General features: G+C 48.1%; 1 protein-coding gene across 5 annotated transcripts in view; it reads right to left on the bottom strand.

Moving 5' to 3' along the window:
- Positions 1-27,464, bottom strand: part of TEP1 (telomerase associated protein 1) — a 2,409,067-nt gene that overhangs the window by 241,928 nt on the left and 2,139,675 nt on the right. For all 5 annotated transcript variants that reach the window (XM_069651741.1, XM_069651744.1, XM_069651746.1 and 2 more), the window contains 3 exons: positions 15,281-15,388; positions 12,232-12,376; positions 4,782-4,858 (listed from right to left, as the gene is read on the bottom strand). In XM_069651741.1, the coding sequence (XP_069507842.1) occupies positions 4,782-4,858; positions 12,232-12,376; positions 15,281-15,388 (330 nt within the window). The remainder of the gene's footprint in view (positions 1-4,781; positions 4,859-12,231; positions 12,377-15,280; positions 15,389-27,464) is intronic.

Raw genomic sequence — 27,464 nt, 5'->3', positions numbered from 1 at the left:
ACTTATAGCCTCAGAGCAATTTGTCAAAATTGCCGGTTTCTATGTTTCTTGTGAGAAACCTGAAGGTACTCTCACATCTACTCCCCATGGATCTTCTGCTCAAGTGGCCTGGAAAGGGCCATCGCTTTTGGATCCCGACACTGGGGGTGGACCAGTGAAGGAGGATCACCTGGGTGGAGGGTCCTTGGGGATTGGAGAGAGGGTACTTGAAGGCGAGACATGGTATCCCCTTTCACAAACACCGACTTACCCAACCCTCCCTCAGTCTTCATGTGATATTGTCAATCTTATCTGATCCTTCCCTGTAGTTTATCACCAAGTACTGAGAAGAGGAAACAGCAGTAGTGCAAACTTCCTATTGCAAAAACCACTCTAGTACTGGGACGAAAAAGAGGGGCCTGGAGGCATTCAGTAATGAAGATCAGGCATGTCACACTAACTGGCTTATACAAGGTCAGCCAATTGAGTTTATTTAACTCACTTCACCTGCAGCCTGTTAAGAATGGAAAAGAGTATAAAAGGTGGAGCCCAAAGGCATACAAGCAGCAGCAGGAAGGAGAGAATCTGCCGTGCTGGACGACCAGGAAGCCGAGAGGCCAGCAACGATCCAAGGAGACATGCCAGAGGGACTGGGCAGGACCGGGAACCCTTGCATGGGAAGGCAGGCCGCAGGCGCTGCTATATAGCAGAGGTGGAGCAGAGCACAGAAGCCTGTGTGTGCGTGACTTGTCCGGCAAACTAGCGGTTTGGCTTCCCATTCGGGAGAGCCGCCAGGAGGAGCTGTTAAGAGCCAGTAAGTGTCAGAAAACCAGAGCGCTCTGTAGGGACCGGAAATAAGTAACGGTTCACGAGTGCAAGTAAACACTGCATTTATTGATTGTCGAACTGAAAGAAAGTAAGAAAGTTGCTATTTGTAAACAACAAAAGTACATCGTAAAACATCAACATTTACTCAAGTTATCATAATACATCAAACCAACAAAAGGGCACCAGAGTTCAGATGGGGAGAGAGCCCCCCCTACTCTGTGGTCCGCCCACAGTTCAAGCTCCTCAAGCTCAAAGCTGCTTTAGTACATACTTAGCCTTTTTCTCAGGGTGGTAAGGGTCGCACCAGATAGAACATTATTAAATGGGCCTGATCCTTGTGGGCCAACAGATTGAGGGAAGGGGTACAGGCTATTGCAATTACACTGTTACCTGACCGGCCGTAGCCCCCCGCTCTATCCAGAACGCCTTTGTCCACCCTCTTGTCCCGAAATTCCACCCTTACAGAGTCGCCCTGATTCTCACCATCGCTAGCCATACGACTACAGCTTGCTATGGCATCTTTGGTCACAAAGGGACAACCCCCTGTGGTACGAAGCCAGTACAAACCTTTAAGAGTGAATCCTTGGGTTCTCGCTTGTTATCAATCAGTCTTGGCACCCCGTGAAGGAATACTGCAACTCTTCTTGGCCTCACCTGGTCACAACGGCTAGATATATTTCCCCTCAAACCGGGTCTGAATGCTATGGGTGCTCTAGTGGTCTTAGCTCTGGAGTCCAAGGTTCACATTGGACCTAAATCACAGGCTTTCAATACTATGGGCTTTGGTTTAGAGGTAGGGGCTAAGGAGGGTGCCTTTGGCATATTCTGCTGGGCAGATTTATCGACAGAAGGCTGTAATGTATAGATGTGCACATTGAGCTCACCGGAAGTAGTGGCCAATGGTTTGTCCCCAGGGACAAGGTTGTTGAAGCCGCCCCTTTCTTCGCCGGTCAATAAGCCCCGAGTAGCTTGGTTTAGGGGACGATCTGGATGTAGATTGCAAGGCCCCTTTACAACAGTTGACCCATTAATGATCTCCCCCACGAGTCCACCTCCTCCTGTCCCATGAGCCTCTACCAAGACCAGGGGTAGTGACTTGATAGCTGCAAGTTCAAAAAGCACCTGATTACAGTTGCATCCCTGAGTGGTATGGCCCTCTGTGACAGGTGGATCGGGGATTGATCGAATGGCTGGCCTGGTTAGCTTAGGGGCCCTAAGTGGGGTCAGGCGGAGAAAGGAGCTAGAGCCTGATTGTATGTTAGACATGATCTCGCCCCAGGAGCTGCTGGTGAAACTAGGGTAGTGTTTATTATCCATCACATTGTCAATCTCTTGGTCCACATCCATTAGATCCAAGGAGCCTGGTCAACAGATGGACAGGGTATGAACGGTGGTGTGCCCAGGATCAGGCAGGGATTCTGTAGTGAAGAAGTTATTAATCGGGGGAAATTGGATGGCAGGCCCTCCCCCTCCCCTTGAGACCTGGCAGGGAGACAGGGGGTGGAGTTACACCTTCAGCCAATGGTGCTGATTGTTGCACTGCCCTGAGACTTGCCTGCTAAAGGGGGTGACATTGGGCAGACACTAAGGGAGTCAAGGGGGCCCCAGCAATTTACAATGTGAGAACATTTCAGCTGGATTTAGAAACGTGTGCTCATGCACATTACAGGAGTGGCATGGGGGTAGCAGAGCAGACAAAGACTCCTGCGGTGATCAGTGGACCTTCATAAGTGAAAGAGGCTTTTAGGTTTTTGGTCACATCATTTTCCTCAGAGCAGAGGGCTTTCGATCCGCCCAGATTGTTGGTCGTTTCACCTCCACGAACCTCTACTAGTTTGGCTGTTAATCCCCCTTCCGAGGGCGTGTTGGGTAGCCCCCAAAAACTGATGAATCTCCTTGGTCAGAGAATGTGCCTCTCCAGTGACATCGATGTTGCTATTGTCTTTTTATCCAGGGGCAAAATCCATTTCAGTAACACACTCTCCCTCATGTCGAAGTAGGCGAGTCCCTCGATTTCTTCCTACAGTTAGAATTCTACGCTTGGATTTAGGGTCTGCAGTGGCATAAGCTTGCTCAATAGACTTGGTGGTAAACTGTGAGCAGAAGAGATGTGTGGAAAATGGGGAGGGGGCACCTCCAATACCTCCATACAGGAATGCCACGTATCAGTTTTACAAAAGCGGGGAGTCACAGTCAGTCACAACAGGCCACAGCCAAACTTTGCTGCTCCCGCTCTCACCTTGAGGAGGGCTCCCAGGTAAACTTTTAAGTAAAGCTTCTTGCTTCCTGCTTAGGATCCCGCGGTCGACTCGTGGATGCAATCTCTTTGCCACCCCCAATGTTCGTGGAACCCAACGGAGTAAAACATCCCACGCCCTTGGTCCCGCGGGCCTTGTGGCAGGGTAACTAGAGAAGGGGGCGTGGTTTAGCGCTCCAGTGATATGACGTCCCACCGGAGACAAGCTGCAGGCCCCAACAGAATGAAACACCTTATGCCCTTGATTCCTATTTGAGTGTCGCTATTTGAGTGAGCACAAGTAAATGCTTCATCTATTGAATACCGAACTGCAAGAAAGTCGCTATTTGAGTGAGCAAAAGTCAATGCTGCATTTATTGAATACCGAAATGAAAGAAAGCAGCTATTTGACTAAACTACAATGTGCTGAATGGTGAAATAACACTAAGTCAAATAGACATATCAAGTGGCATAATGCCGGTAAAACGCCCGGTCTTTTCTGGTGAACTTTGAACAGATGAAACAATGTGAATACTCAGTTAATGTCTTGGAGAAGGGAACCCTGAGAGCCAAACAACCAGAGAACGTTATCTTGGGGAAGGGAGTCCCAAGATCTCCATTTTGTGTCAACTGTGCTACATTTGAACTTGGGGAAGGGAAACCCAGGACCTTTGTTTGATGCACTCGAACTTGAAGAAGGTAATTTCAGAACCTGACCAACCTTTATTGAAGTGAATCTCGATTGGAACTGTACTAAACTTGAAATAGGGAATTCAAGAAGAACTTAAGCTGAAAATAGCTTAAACCTAACTTTTGAACACTTATATTTTGCTGAGAAGATTTCCCCACTATGTTTAGTTATACTTGTGAGGACAGGCATAGGTTTAGACACAGACAGACACTTATTTTGGACATGTAGACACAGACTTTTCTTAGTTTCATAAGGTAGGGGACATCCCACCTTAACATAGGACAAGTTAGTCATTACACCATCCTAATCATTAATAAAGTTTTGTTTGGAACTGTACATATGTTGTCTGTGTCCTCTATCTTGATACTATGCCTGCCTCACAGTCTTTACATTTTTCTTTTGTACTTTAAATTGATTGTATTGCCTATATGTAACTTGATGTACTATGCCATACTGTGGTAACACTTTGTGCTTTAATTATTCAGCAACGTTGGTTATGTTTCTGTGTTTATTGATTGCTACTAGATCATTTATGATATGTCTTTATTCAACATACTTAATTACATTTTGGAACCTGTATGGTTCACAATTATTCTGTGTGCGGTTGAGTTCTAGGCAATGTTCTTCACATAGACATTTTTTTAAATTGTATTGCCAGCTTACCATTTTAAATTTTGACCACATCCATATTAAGTCAAAGCCTTGTCCACTGCACAATTTACATTCATCAAAGAGCACAGATTGGTGAACATACAACAACACTTAGGAAGGATTCAGCAGGTAATGCGAAGGAGAATTAGCTAAGACTTAACTACTCCCTCAGCCTGCAAATAATGTGCATTTGTTGGCAGTGACTGCGATAGGGGGCTCGCATTGCCAGTATCTGTGGTGCTCCTAATCATCAAATAAACAACAGATTCCTCTCATAAGGGCTCTCAATTCAATACAAGCATAACCTCTCTCACCCACAATCTAATTTGGCCTATGAGTCAAACAAGTAGATCTATGATGACCAGAGTTGATGCCATGAAGTAAAAAGTAACTAACCATCAGGGGACGCCACATCTTCACTGTTCCATCAACGCTACAAGTGGTCACCATTAAGTTGCTTCCATCACGGGTTGCTGCAGAAAGAAGGTCAATTTAATATTAACCCCTGAGACACGGAAGTGGTACTCTTTATTCAACATTTCTTACTAAAAAAAGTGATTTTAGCAAACAAGAAATACACGGAAGAGGGAAATTGGCATGCATAACATGACAGAGTGGGAAAAAAGTGGCAGTAATGGAATTACCATTCTAGGTCCATACTACGAGTTTGGACCTAGAATGGGTGATTTACCTTAAGCATCGATCTGGAGATAAATCCTCCCACTTCCAACCCCCAAAGATCGGCAAAATTGGTGGATTTACTGCAGTGGTAATTCCACCGGCTGTAATTCAGTCAAAATTTGCAATGGCATCCTATGAACTCCAAATTAATGGGGACTAACACCGCCACCACCACTTGGAATCTGGAGGTATCAGCTGGACTAAGTGGCAGTAACTGTTATTCCAGTGGGCAGTATTCCAGCAGATGTACCGCCAGAATACCGCCTAACTTGTAAGGAGGCCCAATGTGTGAATTTCATGTGCATTTCTGATGGCTACACTCCTACCCCTGGTGGGAAAGGACTCTATGCAGTTTCTTAAAAAAAAAAAATTAGGTTTTTAGAATGAAATACCAGGTATAAAATGCGGCAGGTCCCTGGGTCAAGTAACAGAAAGGGGCTCCATATCAGGCATAAAAACCCCAAGGGTCTTTCCCTGCCTACTCCCCGGGGATCTTCTACGCAGGTGGACAGGGGGGGGCAGTCCTTTTGGATCCCAACCCACAAGCAAGGGAGGATCACGTGGGTAGAGGGTGCTCTGGGATTGGGAAAGGAGGACCCAAGGGAGAGACGTGGTATCCCCACTTTCCTAGTCCTGATCTATCATACCCTCCCTCCACTGTCATAGGGTATTGTCATGCATGTCCTGCCCTACACCAAGACATCCCGACAAATATTCACCTCTGGAGGAAAGGAAGGGAAAGTAAAAACCCAGGACAACAAATCCCTTCTACTAACTACATCAGTAATTTACTCTCCTGTGCCTCTAATAGTAAACCCTGCGGTGAGACCCAATCCTTTCCTTCCCTATTAACCCCATTTACTGAGGGTGAAAGAACTGACTCCACCATTTTTTTTGTTTATCCTGATAAGATAAGGAAAGAAGAGAAAACCTGAAACGTCATACCCTAACACTGAAAAGGGAGAGAGAAAGTTAACAGCAATACCTCTTTCCCATCATAAGAACAACCCGAGACAGGAAATATGGTATTCCCCCCTTCTTGATACTGACCTATCTACCCCCCACCCTCAGCCTTTATGGGATGTATTCCGGCACCCTCTGCTCTCCCCCCCAAACACCACTCAAGTACTGGGACGAAGAAGAGGAGATAAAGAGGATTACAGATTTCCTATGGAAAACACCATTATAGTATTGAGTAGAAGAAGATCAAGGCACATCAACCTTTCCATTTTATATGTCCCATTAACGAGGCCAGACAAAGTCAGGCTATTGACTTTCATCATGCACAAATGCAGCCTGTAAGCTTGTCAAGACAGTATAAAAAGCACCACGGAACTCAATGGTTGGAAGGAGTAGGCAGTCGGATGGAAGTCGCAGCTGCGCCAGAGGATCCCAGGACCAGAAGGCAGAGAGCGAGACACTTGACCCTGCAGAGCAAGACAGGGAGAAGGAAGCATGGCGACCAAGCCGTGTCTCCAAGGAGCCAAAGTCCAAGAGTGGGAGGCAAGGTGATTACTACACTACCCAGAAGGTTGCTCGTTCCCCTCGGCAGCAAGAGAGAGCCCAGGAGTGTCGGAGGGGCAGGGGGCGGGACCCTGACCTCAGACGCAGAACCAGAAGCCAGCCGAAATAACTGCTCGAACAGTGAGTTTCAGTGAATGAGAGAAACCTGGTACGCGAGTAAAGGTTGCTGACATTACAAAAGTGAAGAGTTGGAAAATCGAAGTGGGAAACAAAGAAACAGAGTGATCGCGTGCAGGAGTGTATGTTATCGAAAGACTGTAATTAAAGTGGAAGCTTCCGTGAGAAAAGGGGAACTATGCGCAGTGCTGAAAAGCGAGCAAAATATAGAGATCCAAAAAGGGGGAGCTGTGCGAAAACTGAAGTGGCAGCAAACTCCCTAAAGTAAAGGAAGACTATTTCCATAAATATAAGAGTATTGAGAAGCATTGGGGTGGCCCTTCAGGCAGGAGACGTACCAAGAGAACAGAAGATACGCTAACAAAGTAAGGTACCTGGTTGCGCGACCTGTCGTGGGTGTACCGTGCGGTCTGACAACTGCTCCATAACCAGGGGAGTTTTAGCTGTGAAAGAAATCTGCCGGAAGTACAGAATGTGGCAAACCCAATAAGAACTTGGTTCAGATTGGGGAAGGGAGTCCAACCAGGAACCAAGGGGAAGAGAGACATTTTGCTAATAAGACTGTGAATTGAACTTTTGTGATTACCAAGAAGCAACCATGAAACAATTGAGTATTTGTGAACAGTCCAGAGGGTTTAGCTCCGAGCGAGGGACGCCCGAAGGACCCGTTGCAGATGAGTACCTCAACCAAAGAAGGTATTGTGAACTTTTAGCCAAGACTATTGAGTTGTCAAGGGAATTCTGAGAACTTGTCGAGCTTTCAAAACCTGAGTGCCTTGAACTTGGGGAAGGGAGCTGCAGAAGAGCTCTATTGTTACACTAACCAAGTCTGAACATTACTTGAGTGCCTTGAACTTGGGGAAGGGGGCTAAGGAAGAGTTCCACTGTTACCCTTACTTTAATTTGAACACTATTGAGTTGGCCAAATCCCATACACCCTGTTATTCTGTAAAGGTGAGGGCAAGCATAGGTTTTTACAGAGTCTGAGTTTTACTTTTGACTGACAAACTTAGACTTCCCTTAGTTTACCTTTCGTTAGGAAACATTCCCACCTTAGAGTTGGGACAAGTTAGGTTTTTTTCCCATCCTGACCACTGAAATAAAGGTTGTTGAAAATCTATATATCTGTCTGTCATCTCTTGATACCATGCTTGTCTCACACAGGCCCCAAAGAATGTACTCTATAATAGGTTTTATACATAAGGACACTGAACTAGGCTTCTATTCCTCTGTCTTGTCTACAAATCTCTCCATGACCTGGCCCCCTACCTTTCTTCCCTCCTCTCATTCTACTCCCCCTCCCACTCTCTCCGCTCAGAATATCTCTACCTTCTCACTGTACCCCCAGCCCCATGTGCTTCCTCACGCGTTCACTCCTTCTTACTCTTGGCCCCCCTCCACTGGAACTCCCTATCGCTCTCCATCTGCTCCACCCCTACCTACTCATCCTTCCGCTCCTCCCGAAAGCCCTTCTTCTTCACTCACCCCCTGACTCTCCTTCCCTACCTCTCTCCCCTTCTAACCCCTGCCCCCCTTTCCCTCCCTCCTCCATGACCACAAATTGGACACTGAAACCACTTATTGGCACTGGAGGTCACCAGAGCACCCCCCCTTTCCCTTCCTCTCCCCCTTTCCCCCCTCCTCTCACTCCCCTGACCTCAATACAGACATTATAAACCCCCTTCACCTGCCCCCTCCCCTCCCCTTCCCCCACTCTCCCCGTCCTTTAAGTAAATTGTTCTACTTATGGTTCCAAATATTTGTTTCATGTTTGTAATATGCTTCTCTCATTATTGTAACTGTTGTTTTACTGTAAAGCGCTATATAAACTCAATAAACACACATAAACATGGAAGGATTGCTACACCAAGTCCACCTGCGCACCTCATTATATTGGGAATGGCCGTTTATCATGTCAAAGAAGAGCAACCCAATGTTCTGTCTTGAACAGCATTACCCTGTATTTGATCTCTCAGGGTCCAAAATACCTTCAGCTATCCCTCTGCAAATACCTCCCCTCTCGGGCTCTTCGCTCCTCTACCTCCAACTCACTCGGGGTCAGTCGTTTTTCTAAGAAATGAGCTGGGGGTAGATCTCTGTCTTCGGCTGGGGCCTCCGTCTGGAACAGCCTACCTGCCACTCTAAAACTTGAGGAGAACCATCTCCGGTTCCGGAAGCACCTCAAGACCTTCCTCTTTTCTTCTGCCTTTGCTCCCCCTCTCCCCTGTTGATCTGTTCTATCTTGGCACCGTGCACCTGGCCATCCTCTGTCTTTTGGGCCCAGGTACCTGCTCATCCTGCCACCCTCCCGCACTGCCTCCAGGCCACCCCTTGCACTGGGGTCTGTATCTGTACCCATACAGCCCCGCCTTTTTCTTCCTGCACTTATCAGACCTAGCCTGTCTGCTGCCTTAATCCTAGCACTTGCAAATTGCTGGCTGCATTACCACTGTTTGTTGCCTTTATTATTTATTTATTGTTATTGATCTGTTTCTCCTCTGCTTCGCACTTTCCACCTCTCCCCCCTTCCATGCACTTTTCCCCTCCCCCCTCTCCCATGCACTTGCGCGTTCTCAATGTCACTGGGCCTAGTAAGATTGCTTTTTTGTTCTCCCCTGTTCCCCTCCCTTGCCTTGTCGCGCTCTGAAACACTTGAGTACGAGCGCGATAGAAATAAAATAACAATCAATCAATCAATCAGGGAAAGATCAGGAGTCATGGCTTACAGGGAAATAACCTTTATTAGGTCTCACAGAAAAGGGCTTGTCACTAGTTCTCTAGGTCCTGCATCTGTTCAAGGAGGTAAAGGTCATGTATCAGCACAAACAAGCCCTTCACTGATATGAGTACTGAACAACTGAATAACAGAGGACTCAACCTCCATGGAGGACCTACCAGGAATATTTGAGTGAATTAATATGGCAGCACTGAAGCTTGAGAACAGGACAGACCCACATGAGGTCAGACCTGAATGTTGTTCCTGGAGTCCAGGGTACATCCACGTTGAGCAACATTTTCCCTTCCTAGGAGCATGCTTGTGTGTTCTGATCACTGAGAATTCCATTAATGAGGAGACTGGTAGCCAGGATAATCATGCCTTTCAACAGAAAAGGTAATGCATGTGATTGTGTCAGTAAGCTGACCCTGTCAACAGGAGACAGGGACCCCTTTCAGCCCGGGGTGGGAGCCAGACCCAGTCCTACCACAGAGGGGGAAGGTGGCAGTTGGGCGGGTACCAGTCACGTCACTGTCCTTTCCTATTGTGCCCTTATGCTTGTGCAGAGTACCACTGTCAATCACCCATACTGGTCTTGCATGATGCTGGCCACTTTCTTCCTGTTTCTTTTACAAAACAACATGTTCTACATGAACAGTGGATCAAGGACTAGAAAATAGCCTGAGAGAGAACCTGGAGAGCCGTGGAGAAAAACAGCACCCAAACTAGCAACAGACTGAAGCTAACCTGCTAAGTGATACAACACTGAAGAACCTAATGGATATCAGCATACATGCGGTGAGCTCACAACCGCGTCATCAAATAAGGACACTCAAATGTTATGAAGCCACGGACCCAAACTAAAGGGCCATCAAATCTGGGAGATGCTTCCATAAACTGGGAACTGAACTCTCGAACGCACCACAGCGGGCCATCCAAACACAGACGGACCCACTTATGAGAAAGGGGCGGGGCTTTCACTCCCTTTTATGTATTTTGCCTGTTGTGACACCTCTCAAGGGTTGGGGGAGGTGGACCATAGGCGATTGTCCTGGGCAACCAGTGGGAGAGGACTGTCAATGGAGCAAAAGGGGAATGGGTGGGGAGGAGGATAAAAGGAAACTCAGGAAGTTGCAAGTTGCTCGGGTGAGGTCAAAGAAGGCAGAGGCAGACCAAGAGACCAATCAGAGGAAGGACAGTGCAAAGGAGAGTGGAGGCAGTGTGCAAGGTGAGGTATTGGTTGGTGAGAGGAAGTGGTACTTGGAGTTGAGTGAGCATGTGTGAGTGAAAGAGGGCGTGATTGAGTAAGCGAGTGTGGGTGGAGCAGTAGTAGTGTGGGGTGAATAGTAGTGGTGGGGAGAGTTTTAGTGGTGGGGAGGGTAGTAATGGTGTGGGGAGAGGAGAGCATTAGAAGCGAGGAGAGGGGGGAAATAGTAGGTAGTAAGATCAGAGGGTGGAGGTAGACCGTAGCAAGAGGAACATCGGAGGCATAGAGGAGGAAGAATCAGGGAGAGCGTGGAGAGACAGGGGGTGGAGTAAGGAGGAGGAGAGTAGGAGAAGGGAGAGTGACAGTGAAATATAGGGATAAAAAGTCAAGATACAGTGGGGCTTGAATGTCTGAAAGGCACACACCTTGAGTTACATCACACTGTGAAATCTTCGAGTAGGAACCCCTAGATTGTTCCATAAGGGAGTCCATAAAGATAAGGCGTCTGCCTTTAGGCTCTTACCCGAAGATAAGTTCAAATTTAGACAGTGGGCAGTTAACCAATCTCTAGTGAGCAGCCTGGGTTTCAGGGACACCTGGGTTAAGGGCTGCCAATTCATGGATGAGAGGGATGGTCCTTAGAGCCATTCTCTACAAATACAAATAAAACCTGTTAACTGTGTCTGGGAGTTGGTGTGTTCTTGAGGCGGTCTGTGACATGAGTCTGCTCCACCAGGAAGATGGAGATCATTGTTCAATGTTCCTTCCTTCATGTCAGACATGTGTGGGGGTTTGTGTGTGTCAAAGAGAAAACCAAGTTAGAGCTGTACTAAAACTGTGCTTCAAAATACCACATTTAATCAGAGGAGAAACAGGGACTCACCTAGATTAATAAAAGATGCATGAAAATGAAGTGGAATAGCATCATCATTTTCTTCCATACCAGTATCTATCCATGTCGATTCACCAACGTTTTATTCTTTTAGCACTTAGCATCCATCTTAGAACAGAGATCCTTGGTTTTGGAATCTCAAGACAGATGCTCATAAAAGAAGGCAGACAAAGTTACAGAATAAAGCTACTAGAAGAGACATTACTCAACAATCCAGTGCTTTTGACCAGGTAATAAGCTCTTATGAAATGTTCCTCTCCAGAACATTGAGTGAGGTATAGAGATTTCATTAGAAGCCCCTCCCCACCTCTTAATTTGCCCCCTTTTCTATAGAATCTCACGGGGTAAAGTACTAGCCTTCAGGCATGGGCCCAGAAGCGGGTATAATTTAGCAAAAGGGCAGATCTTACCCTCTTCATTCTTCATCTCTCAAGGACAAGGGATGTGCGTTTGCGATGCCCTGCACTAGAACAATGAGCTATGCCTCTTTTTTTTAAGCTCAGAACTGTGTTTCGTGACCAAGAGAAATATATCAACTCTCCAAGTGCTGGTACCTATAGATTAGAAAAGAAAGTTATAAAAGAACGCCTCAGGCTGCCGGATGGGCCTCACAAGTGCAGGAAAGGGCCTCTGGAAGATCTCTTACCAGGAATATCTTCCCTGTTGTGAATGGTAAAGATGGAGGGATTTACCTCTAACATGATCTTACCATGAACCGCTTCGCTGTCTTGCGCGCTGAAAATGGCACATTGGTTTATCTGGCTTTTGTGAGCAGATATGCTGGTGAGCTCAACGCCGGCAAGGTTCCATACCTTCAGAACACCATCTCGGCTCACAGACACCACATTTTCATCCTGACAGAACATAGGAAGACAGTCAGAAAAATATTTAGAAATAATTTATCCCCAAGAACCACTTCTGGGTCATAATAGACCCACCACTAACTGTGCTGTTGTAGCACTTTCCAACTTTTTACACCTGGAAATGTACTATATTATCCGACAAACAGACACATAGGTTTCTACTTCCAGAACTCTCTTGGATTATGACGAAACAGGACAGATTACTGTGCTCTACCCCACAGTTTTATGAAAGGGTCTGCTCCAATTGACTATAGCTGAGAACGCTCTCTGATACGCAGTTTAACTTTGGACAAATAGTACAATTTCTAGGTACTTTCCAGAGTCTAACAGCACGCTGCAAATGAGCACAATAGTGTGTAGAACTTAATTGCAGTCTGAGAGCATGCTGTACATAGAATGATGTAATAGTACGTGATAATCCAAGATGTACATCTCACAACACTAACAGATTTGTGGAAATTCATCAAACACAATTGTGCTCATTCAATTGGATTTACTTCAAATGTGTGCTGCCACATTTATACCCACTGTGTCAAGAAAGTAGACAAATTAGAAATGGTCTAACTGTGCCGGAAGTTGGAGCTCAGTGCAAAAGTAAAAACTACCATATGGCTGGCTGGGACACACACACAAAGATACAGTGCACGGATCATCTTGGGATTTAAAGACTCTTTAAATTAACAACAGAGTTCACAATCTTTAGCCTCTTTTTGGGGACTGGTACTCATCCCATGATATAGACCAGACCGTTCCAGTCCCTTTTATCTCTTCAAAAAACTCACTGGGGTATTACAAGGGGGTCCCTACCCAGCTGCTCTGTGTCTTTAGTTGTATTCCGTTGTATCTCTGCTGCTCCAAAGAAGGCTCCCTCATGTCTTCAATATCCTCCACCAGGCGCTGGCAGATGCAGAGATTTTCAATTAGCCTTTGGCTGTGGCAAAAAAGGGGTCCTCTCTTGACTTCCCCAAAGGCTAGAACAGAGTCTTTTCCCTCGTCCCCAAGCATGTTGTTTTTCAGGCCCCCGTTTCATATTTCTAGTTCTGCCTTCTTCCCACTTTGGGCAGCCTCTTTGCACATTTGTGCCCTGCTTACTTCTTCATGTTCCCATTTCCAGATCTCTGACCCCTCTGGGCTTCTCCTTCACTACTCTGAACACTACCCCCTTGTCTTTGATTTGACCTCCAGACCTTCCAATGCTTTCCCCTCCTTCTTCCCCCCTTTGAGCACAACACTCTTGCTGACCATGTTTTCTTGACACCTCCTCCCGACACTTCACATCCTTCGCCTGACGTTCTCGTTCCACCTCCTCCTGATATTTTTGTTTCCGTCCTCCACCAGATGTTCTCTTCCCACCTCCTGAAACTTCACTTTCACCTCCTCCTGATGGTCTCTTTCCACATCCTTTCCAGACTTCACTTCCATCTCGTCCCCCTGATTATCTTTTCACACATCCACCTATTAACTCTCACCCACCTCCTCTAACTGATATTGGTTTCTCACCTCAACATGATACTTTACTTCCACCTTCTCTACCTGATGGATGGTCTCTTCCCACTTCCTTCTCCTAGCTGGACTCCAACCTTCTCCTTTCACTTTCCTCAAACTTCCTCCAAACACTTTCTTCCACTCTCTACAACTCATCCTAATCTCCTCCACACCCTGCTGAATAAATCAACACCTTCAGACAGAAGCTATGGACATTTATAACCCTGTAGACCTCCCAACTGGTCCGGTCTCCCTCTGAGGGCCTGTACCTTGCAATTAGTGTGGGTTTAGAAATGATTGGCTGTAATGAGCATGGCAGAGTACTGAAAAGCAGAGAGGTCGGGCTAACCTTATTAGCTCGGGTTTTTTGCCATCTTGGAATTCATATGCGGTCCTTCAGGTTAGCTGTTCTACCTCCTGTCTGGCTTTCCTAGGCGCATGCCCAGGAATGCCCCTATTTCAGATGAACAGTTTGTATTGCAAGTGAGCATGGGAGGAGCAGTTTTGTACTTAATGAGGTGAGACTTGCCTACAGGCATGCAAACCGGCTCTTTCGCCGAGAGATGAATATAGTAATCTTTGATTTGTCGGTTTTTGAGCTGACGCATTGCTAAACTTTTTTGCAGTGCGTGTCACACTCTGAACTTTATTTTGTCTGTTTATGGAATTAAGGCTTTCCAAGTGTCACTTCAGGAAATTGCCAAGCACAAGCTCTCTGGAACGGTCATTGGGAAGCATTCAGAGTTTACGATATGATTATTGGTGCCATTTAACAGAGTCCGTACAGACAATCGCGGAAAGCTCCTGATGTACGTCTAGGTCTCCGATGAGGTGAGAGAGAATATTTGCAACCTGTATGATAGAGTTGTGTTCCCTTAAAAGGACTAAGCAGGCACCACTGTAATCTGTTTGACGGAATCGAATGTTATTTGGGAGGTATGCAGTGAACAATTTTTTGTAACTGATAGGGCATCCTATTACACTGAAGCTTTGGGTTGTGTCCTTTAAAGGGCCGGCATCCTCCTTGTCCATCAGGTGTTTTGAATTCTGTGACTGCCACCTACCTCACAGGGGGCTAACTGAGGGTGACCTGGGGATCCAACATATACCTTCCCCGGGGCATTGTTGTCTAGCGTGGAGAGGTACCCAACCCCTTTGGTCATTCCACTAGAAGTCCCCAAAATTAGACAGGATCATCTTCACAGAACACCATTTTAAACAAATTCAGAAAGAGGGGAGTGCTAATGACAGACATTGTACCAGACATAATCAACATAGGTCCTTATCTCCACTAAACTAATTTCCTCTGACTCCGTAGAGCAATCCACATTTCACTGCAAGGGTTCAACAGGAAATAAATGACAATAACCATGCTTCCTCCCATCTGCCAACACTTCACACCTTTCTTACCATGGAAAGAACAGTGCTCACTGCACTCTGGTGCCCAAGGAACTCAGATAGGAGCTGTCCATCCTTTGGATCCCACAAACACAAGGTGCAGTCATTGGAGCAAGAGAGCTGTGAACAAAAAACAGGATAATTGATCAGAGGTGAGGCAAAGGGTGTGCCAGGTGCATACACAGCATGCATACACATCACAAGCACAAGGTACAGAGATTGGAGCAGAACAGCTCTAACTAAAATGAACTTATGTGACCAGAGAAGAGTGGCATAGAATAGCCACAACCAATACGGAAGGCATACAAAGGACACAATCATAGCACAGCCACATACCACAGACATATGATGCTGGAGCTCTGGAATGGGAAATGTACAAGTAGGAAAAGAGCAAGTGCACCAGCACATCCTCCACCCAACAGTCCACAGCGCAGAACACTCCCAAAGCCTCCATATGCATCATACACTGCATGCGGCAGCACACCCACATTGTCACATTCATTCATAATATAATAAAACGATAACACATCACACAACAGTGATATCCAGAGTACAGACACTTACTTACGTTTACCACATACATGCCAACATGCCTCATTCCATTTGGAAGATGAATGTCCAGTCCTATGATTTTATTTGCATTCTGATACTTTTAGTGACAGATTTTCTATTATGAATGCAGGACTGCAAGTTGTGGGGCTTAAATTTAAAAAAACAGGACTGGATAAGCATCTCCCAAAAGGAGTGCGACATGTTGGAATATACGCTTGGGCTTCTTCTCCAGTTTCACATGTTTCCATGGCTTCCGGCATCAAAAATAAAGATCCCAGATACATTTTTAAAAATAATGTTCTTTTTTAGTCATGCTCCCATAATGCTCTTTAGTGCAGTGCTATTTTCAGATGTAGTTCTGCAGTCAACTGTTCCGGACTGCACATTAGACTCGTTTATCTGGGGCTCTGGGAGAATGGATGAGTCATATGTTACTCTAGCAATGATTTCCAAAACCTAAAATTACTAATATGTAGAAATATTCTTTCTGCAGTTTAGGGTTCTCTTGAGGCTCAGTTGCTTACACAGAATGAACATCAACATCTAAGGCATTTGAGGTCAGGCACAATTAAAAAGGCTTGTCAAAGGAGATATTTTGCAGTGACCTGAAACACAGTATCTGCCCTGGCACTGGAATTCAGACGGCAATTGTCCTGTAGCCGAGTGGGCTGCACAATGACTGAACAGAAAGTATGGTAAAAACAGTCTATTTCGGGGGCGTGGCTTCAAGTCATGGCGGTCGGTTCGGCTCTGTGAGAGCTCCCGGCTGGCGCCACGTTACCAGCCACAATGACCGGTGAATTTTGAGTTTGGAGCTGACAAAAAGCGTTGGAGTACGGCTCAGATGAAGGAGCATGCCCTGAGAGTCTTCCGACTCGATTCCGTTATGCCTAACGGCTGTTCCACCTGAGGCAGACCCACGAAGAGCCTGATCGAGAAGTGAGGCCAAAATGGCGGGCGCTGCCTAAGCTTTACTCGGCCACCGGCGGATCTCTCCGAGAGGAACCCGTTCATCAAACGGAGGGCTGAGAAGGTGCTGGGACCCGACCACGACATGGTGAAAACACTGCAGTCTCCATCGGACTGAGCGAGAGGCCCCCCGTCGGTTGGCTCTCTCATCTCTTCCCGCCCCCAGCTGCCCCACCTCTCCCTCCCGCTACATGAACTCTCCGAGGGCCGCCGGGTGGGTGCTGCCGGCGTAGGACATCCACTGCCGGGTCTAACAGCGGGAATCACCCTCCGCTGCTGCGGCGCCGGCACGCCTCTGCAACCAACGGCCCCGGACATAGCCTGGAACCTCGGTGAGGGGGGCCTTCGCTGCCCTATGGGAGCACCCAGACGCTACAGACCCGCGGGACCGCCGTTATCCTCCCTGAGACGCACCTACAGCTGGGGGCCCGGCGTCCGGAATCGCCCACAATGAAACGGCCCGGGCTGCATCCCGGACCAGGCCCCGGCGCTCTCACCGTCAACCGCAACTTCCAGGGGGGCGGCCATCTTCCACGGCTTCTCAGTGCCCTCGCGCCACCACCAGCTGGGGCCCATCAGAGCGAGGCACTGCTCCTACAGCTAAGTGATCCCTCTGTGCGCTTCTCCCTCTCACATTGCTCCAAGTGGCACTGCACTCAGGACACTCCTTTCCGGATAACCTGCTTCCCCCCACAATCGGGCTGCAGGAGGTGGCCGCCTGGGCTCCGGCTCACCCTGGACGCTCTGTGGCCTCCTGGATTTTGCCTAGTCCGGGTGCCCGAAACAGACTCCAACTAATCCCCCGTTAGCAGGGATCTAGTGTTATCGAAGCGCCATGACCAAATCCAACAAAACCACCAAGCAAACGGACATCTCAGCGCTACTGAACATGCCTGCCGGGGGGAGAGGGGGGAAGAAAAAAGGGTGAGCGCAATGAAGGTGGAATGGGAAATGCTCCCCTCGAGGACCAGGCATCCCGGGGGGTTACAAAAGCTGACTTGCATGACCTCCTATCAGCCCTCACCAGGGAATTTCAGAAGGGCACGGAAGAAGTAAAGAGCCAAATTGCTTGTCTGGACAAAAGAGTGGGGGAAATCGAATCGAGGACCGAGGAAATCGAAACCACTCTATGCGAACAGAATTTTGAGATCGGAGAAGGAGCTGACAGAATTAGGGCCTTGGAGCGCAGGTGCGAGGCTCTCAAAGCCAAACAAGAAAATGACGAAAACCGCTCGAGGCGGAACAATATCAGAATCCGGGGAATTCCAACGGCAATTCCGGAGAAAGACCTCACAGCATACGTCTCCGATCTACTCCGTCATATCATCACGCTTCCAGATAACTCCCCCCTGGAGCTCGATAGAGTGCACAGGGCAAGACCCAGGCAGAATCCTAACGGGGCAGCTGACGTTCTAGTAAGGGTCCATTTCTATATGCTTAAGGAGGAGATAATGCAAGAGGCCAGGGCCATGGAACACATCCACTTTCGGGATTCAGAGATAGCCCTCTTTCAAGATCTGGCAGCGGCTACCCTGGCTAAACGAAGAGCTCTCAAACCCATGGCGGACTGGTTGCGCGATCGCAAGATACCCTTCCGCTGGAGCTTTCCCTCGGGCCTCGCCTTCACCTGGGAAGGGAAAATGCAGCAAATCCCCTCCCCGCGAGAAGCGTAACTATTTATGAACCCGGACATGGAGGATGAGGTCCAAGGGGACTCGAACTGCTCCCCCGAGGGGGCCAACAGGGAATCACTCAGCTCCTGGTCCCGGCTGGCGGGCCGTCGCAGGGTGCGCGGCCCGTCTTCCAGGGTGAAGATCACCAAAAATCGCTGAGGGCCCCAGCCGCCCATACCCTGGTGTCTCCATTTGGGAGAATTGCTCTCACCGAATCCAGCAGCCCGGGACTCCCTGATTTACAGCCCCCAGACAGTCGTCCAACTACCCCCCCCCCCCCCGCGGGTTCTGACTTGAAACCCAGAACCACACAAACGATCTGGCCGCTCAGGACCCTACCGGAAGTTACCCAAGTTAGCAATCTCCTTAACCACAGCTGGAGTTGAGGAGAGTGCCGTAAGAAGGGGTGAATCAGGCAGCAAAACAGGAGAGGAAAAGGGGCTCATCCCTTTGCACGGAACCACCATAACAATGGCAATTTGTGCCACCAAAGTGGGGGGGTCCCCAGCCCTGCAAATAGCACAACTCAGGGTCATTCAGCTATCCAACCTAACCACAAATGGCCCGGCCGGATAAAGAGATCTCGATCCTGACCTGGAACGTCCAGGGTCTCAATGCCCCTCGGAAAAGGAAATCAGTGGAGCACAGGCTCGCCCAACTGGCACCCGACATCGTATGCTTGCAGGAGACTCACCTCCTCAGTATGGATGAGCGCTGCATAGCCTTTCAACGCTACACAAAATGGTACTTTGCCTCCGCTGGTCTCAAGAAGAGAGGGTCGCCATCCTGCTGAGCCGAGACTTACCCTTAACGAACATTACCATCAAGAGGGATCCAGAGGGTCGGTATCTTTTGTTGAAAGGTCTACTAGTTGAGCTTCCCATCACTATAGCAGCCATATACTGCCCGAACACAACGCAAAGCCAGTTCCTTCGCAACCTCCTCCCCATACTCCTCTCCTTCACTGAAGGTCGGCTGCACATAGGGGGTGATTTCAATTTGACTCCAGACCCAAACCTGGACAAAACGCTCCCTCCATCCAAGGAGGACTTTGGTAAGGCTCTCGCTATGGCAGAATTCCTGAGGGAAACCGACACTATAGATGCATGGAGATGGGCTAACATGGGGACAAGGGACTATACCTTCTTCTCCCATGCCCACCTGGGGCATTCTAGAATCGACCTACTGCTACTCTCCAGTGCTCTCATCCCCTGCGTCGAATCCATCCAAATTGGACACAGAGCCCTGTCGGACCAAGCACCGGTCACAATGAATCTGAGGGTAGAGAGCTTCCCCGAGCCGCCTCAGCGGCAATGGAAACTACAGGACCAGATCCTGACTGACATTGCGATCAGAACGGAAATGGCAGAAGCCCTCAAGAACTATTTTAGGGAAAATACCACCGAAGACACATCTATTGCCACGATCTGAGACGCCATGAAACCCGTCATAAGGGACACGGCAAACAACTGTAACGCCCGGCTCAGACGGCTGCGCAAGCTGCAACAAGATGCACTTGAGGCGAAAGTGACAGAAGCGGAACGCATTCTCAAACAAGGCCAGAATAGGAAAGCGTGCCGCGTGCTCCAAAAAGCGAAACGCTCACTAGAAATGCACTTAGCAGACAAGGCGGCCAGAGCACTAACATATACCAAACAGTTCTACTATGTGCACAGCAACAAAGCAAATCGGCTCCTGGTCCACAAATTGAAAAAGCTGCAATCGAGAAACACTATCCAATGTCTCAGGACGCACAAGGGACTCCTCGCTACTCCAACACGGAGAAAATAGAAATCATGACAGCACATCACAAGGGTATAATGTCGGGCTATCCCACGGCCGCACCTGCACAAGCCAAATGCTTAGCAGGAGCACACCTGGGCGGCCCATACCCGCAACTCAAAGCTCTAGAAGCCCCTATCTTGGCAGAAGAATTGAGCGAGGTCATAGCAGGCCTGAAGAACTCAACCCCAGGTCCGGATGGGCTCACGGCACAATTTTACAAGAAATTCTCATACATACTCGCACCCCAACTGGCAGCCCTCTTCAACTCGTTCCTACTATCGGGAACGACCACCCCCTCAATGGAAGAGTCATTACCCGTGCTGCTACTGAAACCTGGAAGGGACCGGAGTCACTGTGCCACCTACAGACCCATCACCCTCCTGAACTAAGACGCAAACATTTTCACAAAAACCCTTGCTGCCAGGCTGGCTCCCCTGCTTCCAGCCATTATCCACCCGGACCAGACCGGATTCATTCCCGGCCGTAGCACCCATGAGAATATAAGGAGAACCACAAACGCCATCGAATCAGCCAGCAGGAAGGGGCTGGAACTGATGGTGCTATCCCTCGCTCTCACAAAGCGTTTGACCTGCTTGATTGGGGACACTAGCGAACTACCAGCATCCCTCCTCCAGACTAAGAATCAATGGGTCCAGGTTCGACACAATCAACATCTCAAGAGGCACAAGGCAAGGATGTCCCCTGTCATCCCTAATCTTCGCCCTCTCCATGGAGCCTCTCCATGGAGCCATTCGCGAACAGGGTATGACATAATGCAGAGATCCAAGGTCTGACAATCACGGCCCAAACATATAAAGCCGCCCTGTACACCGATGACGTTCTCCTCACGCTGACTAAGCCAAGGGAATCTATGAAGGCCCTATGGAGGGAATTGATGGAGTTTGGGGAGGCATCAGGATTCAAGGTCAATCTATCCAAATCGACAGCACTGAGCATTAACCTGCCCCGATCTCTAACTAGAGACCTGGAAAAAGAATATCTGATACCCTGGGCGAAAAAGCAACTACCATACCTAGGGGTCCAGCTGCCATGCGCACCTAGCAGACTGTACAAAGTCAACTTCCCGGCGCTTCTCAAAGAATTCAAGAGCGACCTGATACGATGGCAGAAACAAGAGATCTCCTGGTTCGGGAGAATCACGGCCCTGAAAATGAACCTTATTCCTAGACTTCTTTACCAGTGTTCTGCCTTACCCACCACTATTCCGAAACAAGCTGTCCAGAAGTTGCAAAATAACATTATGAGGTATATCTGGGAAGGTAAAAAGCCACAAATCCCAAGGAAACTCATGGTCCGAGTACGGGCGATGGGAGGATTGGGAGCACCTGATGTTGCCAGATATATCCTGGCTGCACAGCTCTCGTACGCTTTCACCTGGCTGTCCTCCACCCCAAAACCCCGCTGGCTGGAGCTGGAAGAGGCCTGGAGCCCAGCCCTGATATCCTCTCTACCACACATGAAACGCCCCAGCGAATGTGAGGGCAGGGGGCCGCTGTCAGCAACCGAAAACACGGTGGCGAGCTGGAGGAAGGCGGTGCGGCTGTGGAAAATCCACAGCACAACAGGCCCACTCACCCCGGTCTGGAGGAACCCAGAATTCACACCGGGCTACAACCCCAAGAACTTCAGGAGGTGGAGAGCGCGAGGTCTGGAGAGGGTGCAAGACTTCTAAGAGGAAGGAAACCCTCTGGATTTCGAGGCCTGCAAGATGAAATTTAAAGTTCCGGAAAATGAGAGGTTCAGATACACCTAGCTTCGTCACTGGTTCTCGAGCAGGGACATGAAGCACCTCAGAAGCAGAGATCTCACAGCCCTGGAACTCAGCCTCACAGCATCCCCCCCAAAGGGCAGAATATCAACCCTCTACAAGATCCTCGACAGAACGGACCCGACCCGGAAGGAGCCGTACATGCTCAAATGGGAGAAAGACATTGGGAGGCCCATTGAACCGGAGGAGTGGGACCACGTCTGGACGAGAGCACATAGAAGCTCGAAATGTGTATCCAATAAGGAGGGGGCATTCAAGGTATGTTTCAGATGGTATCAGACCCCAGAAACACTTAATAAATGCAATCCGTCAATCCCATCGATGTGCTGGAGAGGATGCCCAGACAAAGGCACTCTATACCACCTGCTCTGGACATGCCCCAAAGCCATCCAATTTTGGAAGTCTGTGTTAGACCAAATCAACAAGATCACGGGCCTGACAATCCCATGGGACTCGGGTATTGTCCTACTAGGATCAAGCGGCGAGGGCCAATTCCCTCCATCAGGGCACAGAGCTGAACTATATGCCCACCTGCTGACAGCTGCAAAGATTTCTGTGGCTAGGCTTTGGAAAAACCCAGATTGCCCGGCAGTACAAATGTGGTGGACGAAATGCTGGGACATAATTGCAGCGGAAAAAATAACTGCCCTCCGGTTTGGGAATAGAGACAAATACTTCCAGACGTGCGCCCCTTTCCTGGACTATACTCAGAAATACCCAGGCCTGGCCCGACAACCACCCGCTCTACGATGGATGGACAAAGTCGACTGATAAAGTAGGGTGGAGGGGCACAACAGAGGTGTTGACCGGGGGTGGGGGGGGGTTTCCCCTGATCGAGAGCCCAGAGACGAGGCAGGGAAAGTCCAGGCCTCTGTGGAGCCCTTCTTCCGCCCCCTCCACAAGTCCGAAGCATGAACAATCCCCCTGCTCAACTTCACCCAACTGAGAACTACTATCTTCGCACCCCCCCGCCTGACCCCCCCACAAACATTTCTCTGACCTGTCGTTGTTGTTTATGTTTGTTGTTTTCTTTCTCTGTTTATTACACGTATTGATAAGCACTGTAACGCTGCTCGCAGCACTCTCAACTCATATGCCACAAGTTACAGGATATGTGTATAAAATCAATAAAAATATATTTGGAAAAAAAAAACCAGTCTATTTCCTTCCCACAAAAACCTCACAGTATACAATCCTGTTACAAGGTCAGTACTCACATCTGTAAGCTATAGTCCAGTTCTTACTACGTTTATCTGTTCTTCCCAGTACCATAGTCCAGGTCTTACTACGTTTATCTGTTCTTCCCAGTGATCGGACGTTAGAGTATCCCGCACAACTCTTCTGGTGGATTGCGTTTCTCAAGTTTCTTACAAATTCTTCTGTTCTTCACTTTGATCTGGCTTCATGGTTTCTTGTACCCTTCTGCTCCTCACTCACCAGCCCAATAGGAGGGACATCCCATGTTTTAAAATACTTTTATTTTGAAAGTCTGCACTTTGGTTGTGCACTTTTGGTCGCACTTTTGGTTGAATCAACCAATAACATGTACATGTACATGAATACTAACGGTACCACCCGGCGTTGCATGGGTCTGTAGCTGACATGCATGTGGGGGTCTGCTATAGCCTTGTGTATGTTTTATTGTGCCATAACTTCCTATTTTTGAAAAATTGCAAAATACGCAATCTTCCGGAATCGCATATACGGATAGTACAGGGCTGGACCCTGCTCCACCGCTGTGCAGGGCGAATCAGTGGGATTGGTCAAATGTCACTATCGCTAGTACACCCCAGACTGGTATGCTGACCTCAGGCCAGAATTCCAGCTCACCAACTGTTACGGGGCTGAAGCAAACCCTGAACATACAAACACACATTCACAAATATATATATATATATATATATATATAGATATAGATATATATAGATATAGATATGTATGGGGAGCAGAGGAGTAGGGGTCGGAGTGTGGAGGGACATGGGCAGGGGGGCTCCCCATTACAAAATAAATTATTGAATTAAGGTCAATGAGAAGTGCATGACCAAAGTGCAGACTTTCTTTTGAAAGTTTCAAAATATGAAGAAGCCTCTCACACCAACTGCTGGAAAAGGTTCCATTTCTCTACCAGCGTCAGGGATCAGCCACTAGAGAGGAGCCTGCCCAGAGGCCCTAGCTTCACTTCAGAGGGCCTTATCACCTCCACTTTCGCAGGCTGTTGACCTCTACCCTTCTGTTGGTAAATATTTTCTTTTTCACGTTTCCCTTCGTTGACATCAATGGGATTCCTCAATGTTTTGCTATGATTTGATCCATGTTCTGATTTTTGGAGACAAGTAAAGCATTTTTGCTTTACTGAACACTTTTGGGACACTGGTCCCTAAGGCTACGAGTGCAGGGGAACCTGTCCACATTTGCAAAATTCCTTGTTATGCGTTACCTCAAAATGAAATGCTGTAGGGGTACTTTGTATTCCTTATTCCTTTAGTAACGATTCTGCTGTGCTGTGTATTTTGCTTTTCTCACATGCTCTTTTGTATTTTACTGTATAATGCCATTTCAATTACCACATACTCAAAATGGCCATGGCATACGTTTCTCTCCCTGTCTTTTGGCCAGGTTGCTCTTTGGCAAACTAATTGCACTCTCAGGTCAGGCAATGCCATATGAGGTAATCCCTTTCCATGGCAAAACCTCAAGTTTCTGGGCAAAGTGGCCTTGTGTGCATATGGCTGGATATGGGGGCTGGAGCTGGGACTGTCAAGTCTGAATCGAATCCATACTTTGAGCAGGAGTAAGTCTATTCCTAAACAGATGTGGTGGAAGAGACCATGCATGATTGAACAATCCTTGCCAGTTTGAATGGTGCGGATCATTACAATTGATGGGCTGAGGTGATCCTGGATAGAATTTGGGATAAAAGGAGGAGTCCTGCAGAAGTTCTTCAAATCGTCGTTTGGAGCCCAGAGCCCTACAAAGAGTTAGAGCCCACTGAAAACACTAGTACGACCTGGGAAGACATCCAGCACTGCCTCTAGCCATATCCCGGTGAAGACCCGTCTCTTTGGACCAATCCCCTGAAGACCCTTGTGTGACGAATCCATGGATATCATCCCCTTTCCTACTGGCAAGAACTCTTCTCAGGGGTCCAAAACAGAACATTACCAAAAGGTTCCCACACCCTCCCCTGCAATAACAAATCAAGTACTGCACAAATGGATGTATCTATGTATGGTAGAAGCAGTTTCCTATGGGTTTTAATACTAAGACGAGGAAGCTTCATCTGGATGGAGAAAGAAAAAAGACCTGAGAACCACAACAGGCGCTCTTGTCCAAGTGTCATCGTCAAAGACACTTGTAAAATAAAAATGGACAACGGACTTGATGACGGACACTGTCTGAGGAGAAATAGTAGAAGCAGACTAGAGGGAGAGGATAAAGGCGGCCGTGGAAGAGAGGAATCCGCCGAACAAGGTCTTAAAAATGAAAAGCCCCCGGTAAACTTAAAACTACTAAGGGAGGTAGGTCGCCAACGCAGAAAGTTGAGAAACCATTGTGAGAGTGGCTTCACAGACAGGTGTTGCCGCCGACTTACAAGTCAAGCAAAGTCATACATTAATGGGTTGTCCTGGAGCGAAGGAACTACCAGTCTGGAACTCAGTGGAGAGAAGCGGAAAACATTTACCAGCGTGACCTGAATGACGGAGACAAAAACCGAACCTGGGAAGTTTGGCAGAGTACGGTGGACCCTGGAGTCAGACAGACGACTGAGAACCCCACAAGTAACCCAACAAGACCTTACCAAATGTATTTAAGGTGGGAGGAGGATCCTAGAACCAAGGGGATGCATGGCTGAATAACTGAGTTACAGTGGACACCGAATAGGGAAGTTGCAAGTCCATACGTTTTTGCAGTCAACCGTGAAGAGGCAAATTAAAGGTTCAAACCCTCTCCCCTTTTGCCCGTGTTGCAGGGGAAAATGGGTAGTACTTGGCAGGCCAGTGAACTAAGTCTACCAAGAAGTGGAAAACAACAAAGGAGGAGGAGAACAGCACCCTTACTGTAAAAGACATTTACCAGTCACCAAAAGGAACTGTAACTGAACTAAGGGAAGGAAGTTATCGTCTGGCAATAAACTTTCTGGGTTGGAACTTTGCCTTTTTTGGTGGGAACTTAATCTATTTTGGAACATTATTTTACACTTCTTCATAACCAACGAAACAGGGAACTTTTCTGTTAAGAACACCAAGAACATGCATTTTTAATTTGGGAAGAGACTATCCTTGCACATTTGTTGCCCTGCAACCGTTCCTCGCACCCCCGCCCCCTTCTTACTTGCGCTCCCTTGCATTTTAGGCTGCGAGCGCTCCCTCTCAACTCTAGGCTGTGTGTGCTCCCTCGCAACTCTAGGCCACGTGGGCTCCCTTGCAACTCTAGGCCGCGTGTGATCCCTTGCAACTCTAGGTTGTGTGTAGCCCCTCACAACCTAGATTGTGTGCGCTCCCTTGCAACCTTAGGCCATGTGCGCTCCCTCATAATTTAGGCCACGTATGCACACTCGCAATTTAGGCCGCGGGTGCTCCCCCAAAACTTAGGCCGTGTGCGTTCCCAACTGCTCTTAGTCAATGTGCTCCTTCGCATCTTAGGTCCACGCATTCCCTGCTGTCCCTTCCCTCCCCTCCCACCCTCCCCTGATCTATTGTGTACTGTTCTTGATGTTTTTGTTGCTCCACGATTGTTGACTTACATTGCATTGTCTACATTCCTTTTGTGTACATTCTTACTTCTAGGTTCCTTTTGTGATCGAGTTGTGCTGATATTGTGCTGTTCCCTACGGTTCTTGGCGTCACACTATACTGCCTGCCTCTTCCATTCTAGGTCCCCCTGCAGTGCTCTGTACTTTGTTGTTGGTCCTTATTCTTTCTTCCCTTCTAGGTCCCTTGCTGTGCTCTGTTGTTGGTTCTTTGCATCTATATCCTTTTTCTTCTAGGTTCCCTATTGTGCACTGTACATTTCTGTTGAATATGTTTTTAATCTGATTTCTCTGGTCCGTTGTTTCTTGTCCATTGTGTGTCCCCCCTGACACCCCCCGCTCGCCTGCCTGCTCCCCTACGCTACCCCACCTCCCCTGCTTGGGCTCCCCCACCCTTCAGACCACCCTTCTTCCTCTCTGTACCCTCTATGGTGTCCTCTGTCTCACCTATCTTCTCTAACTGCTTTTCTATCGACTATCCTAACCCTCTCACTAAGTCTGACTGGAAGAAGCTCAAAAAGGACATCCTGGTCTCCAACCCAGGCCTCCCTATCGCTGATACCTACACCAGTGCTTCCACCAGACAGACCCTTCCCGACATCCTCTTTGTCGTTCCCTCTCCAGGCCTATGGAACTCCCATATAGTCTCTGTTCTCTCTACTTTTTCCTCGTCTCCCA

Source organism: Ambystoma mexicanum, chromosome 3p (assembly GCF_040938575.1).
Source record: "Ambystoma mexicanum isolate Mex_15411 chromosome 3p, UKY_AmexF1_1, whole genome shotgun sequence".
In the NCBI taxonomy this organism is placed as follows: domain Eukaryota; kingdom Metazoa; phylum Chordata; class Amphibia; order Caudata; family Ambystomatidae; genus Ambystoma; species Ambystoma mexicanum.
Note: the sequence above shows the minus strand (reverse complement) of the source record. Positions and strands in the feature narration are given on the sequence as shown.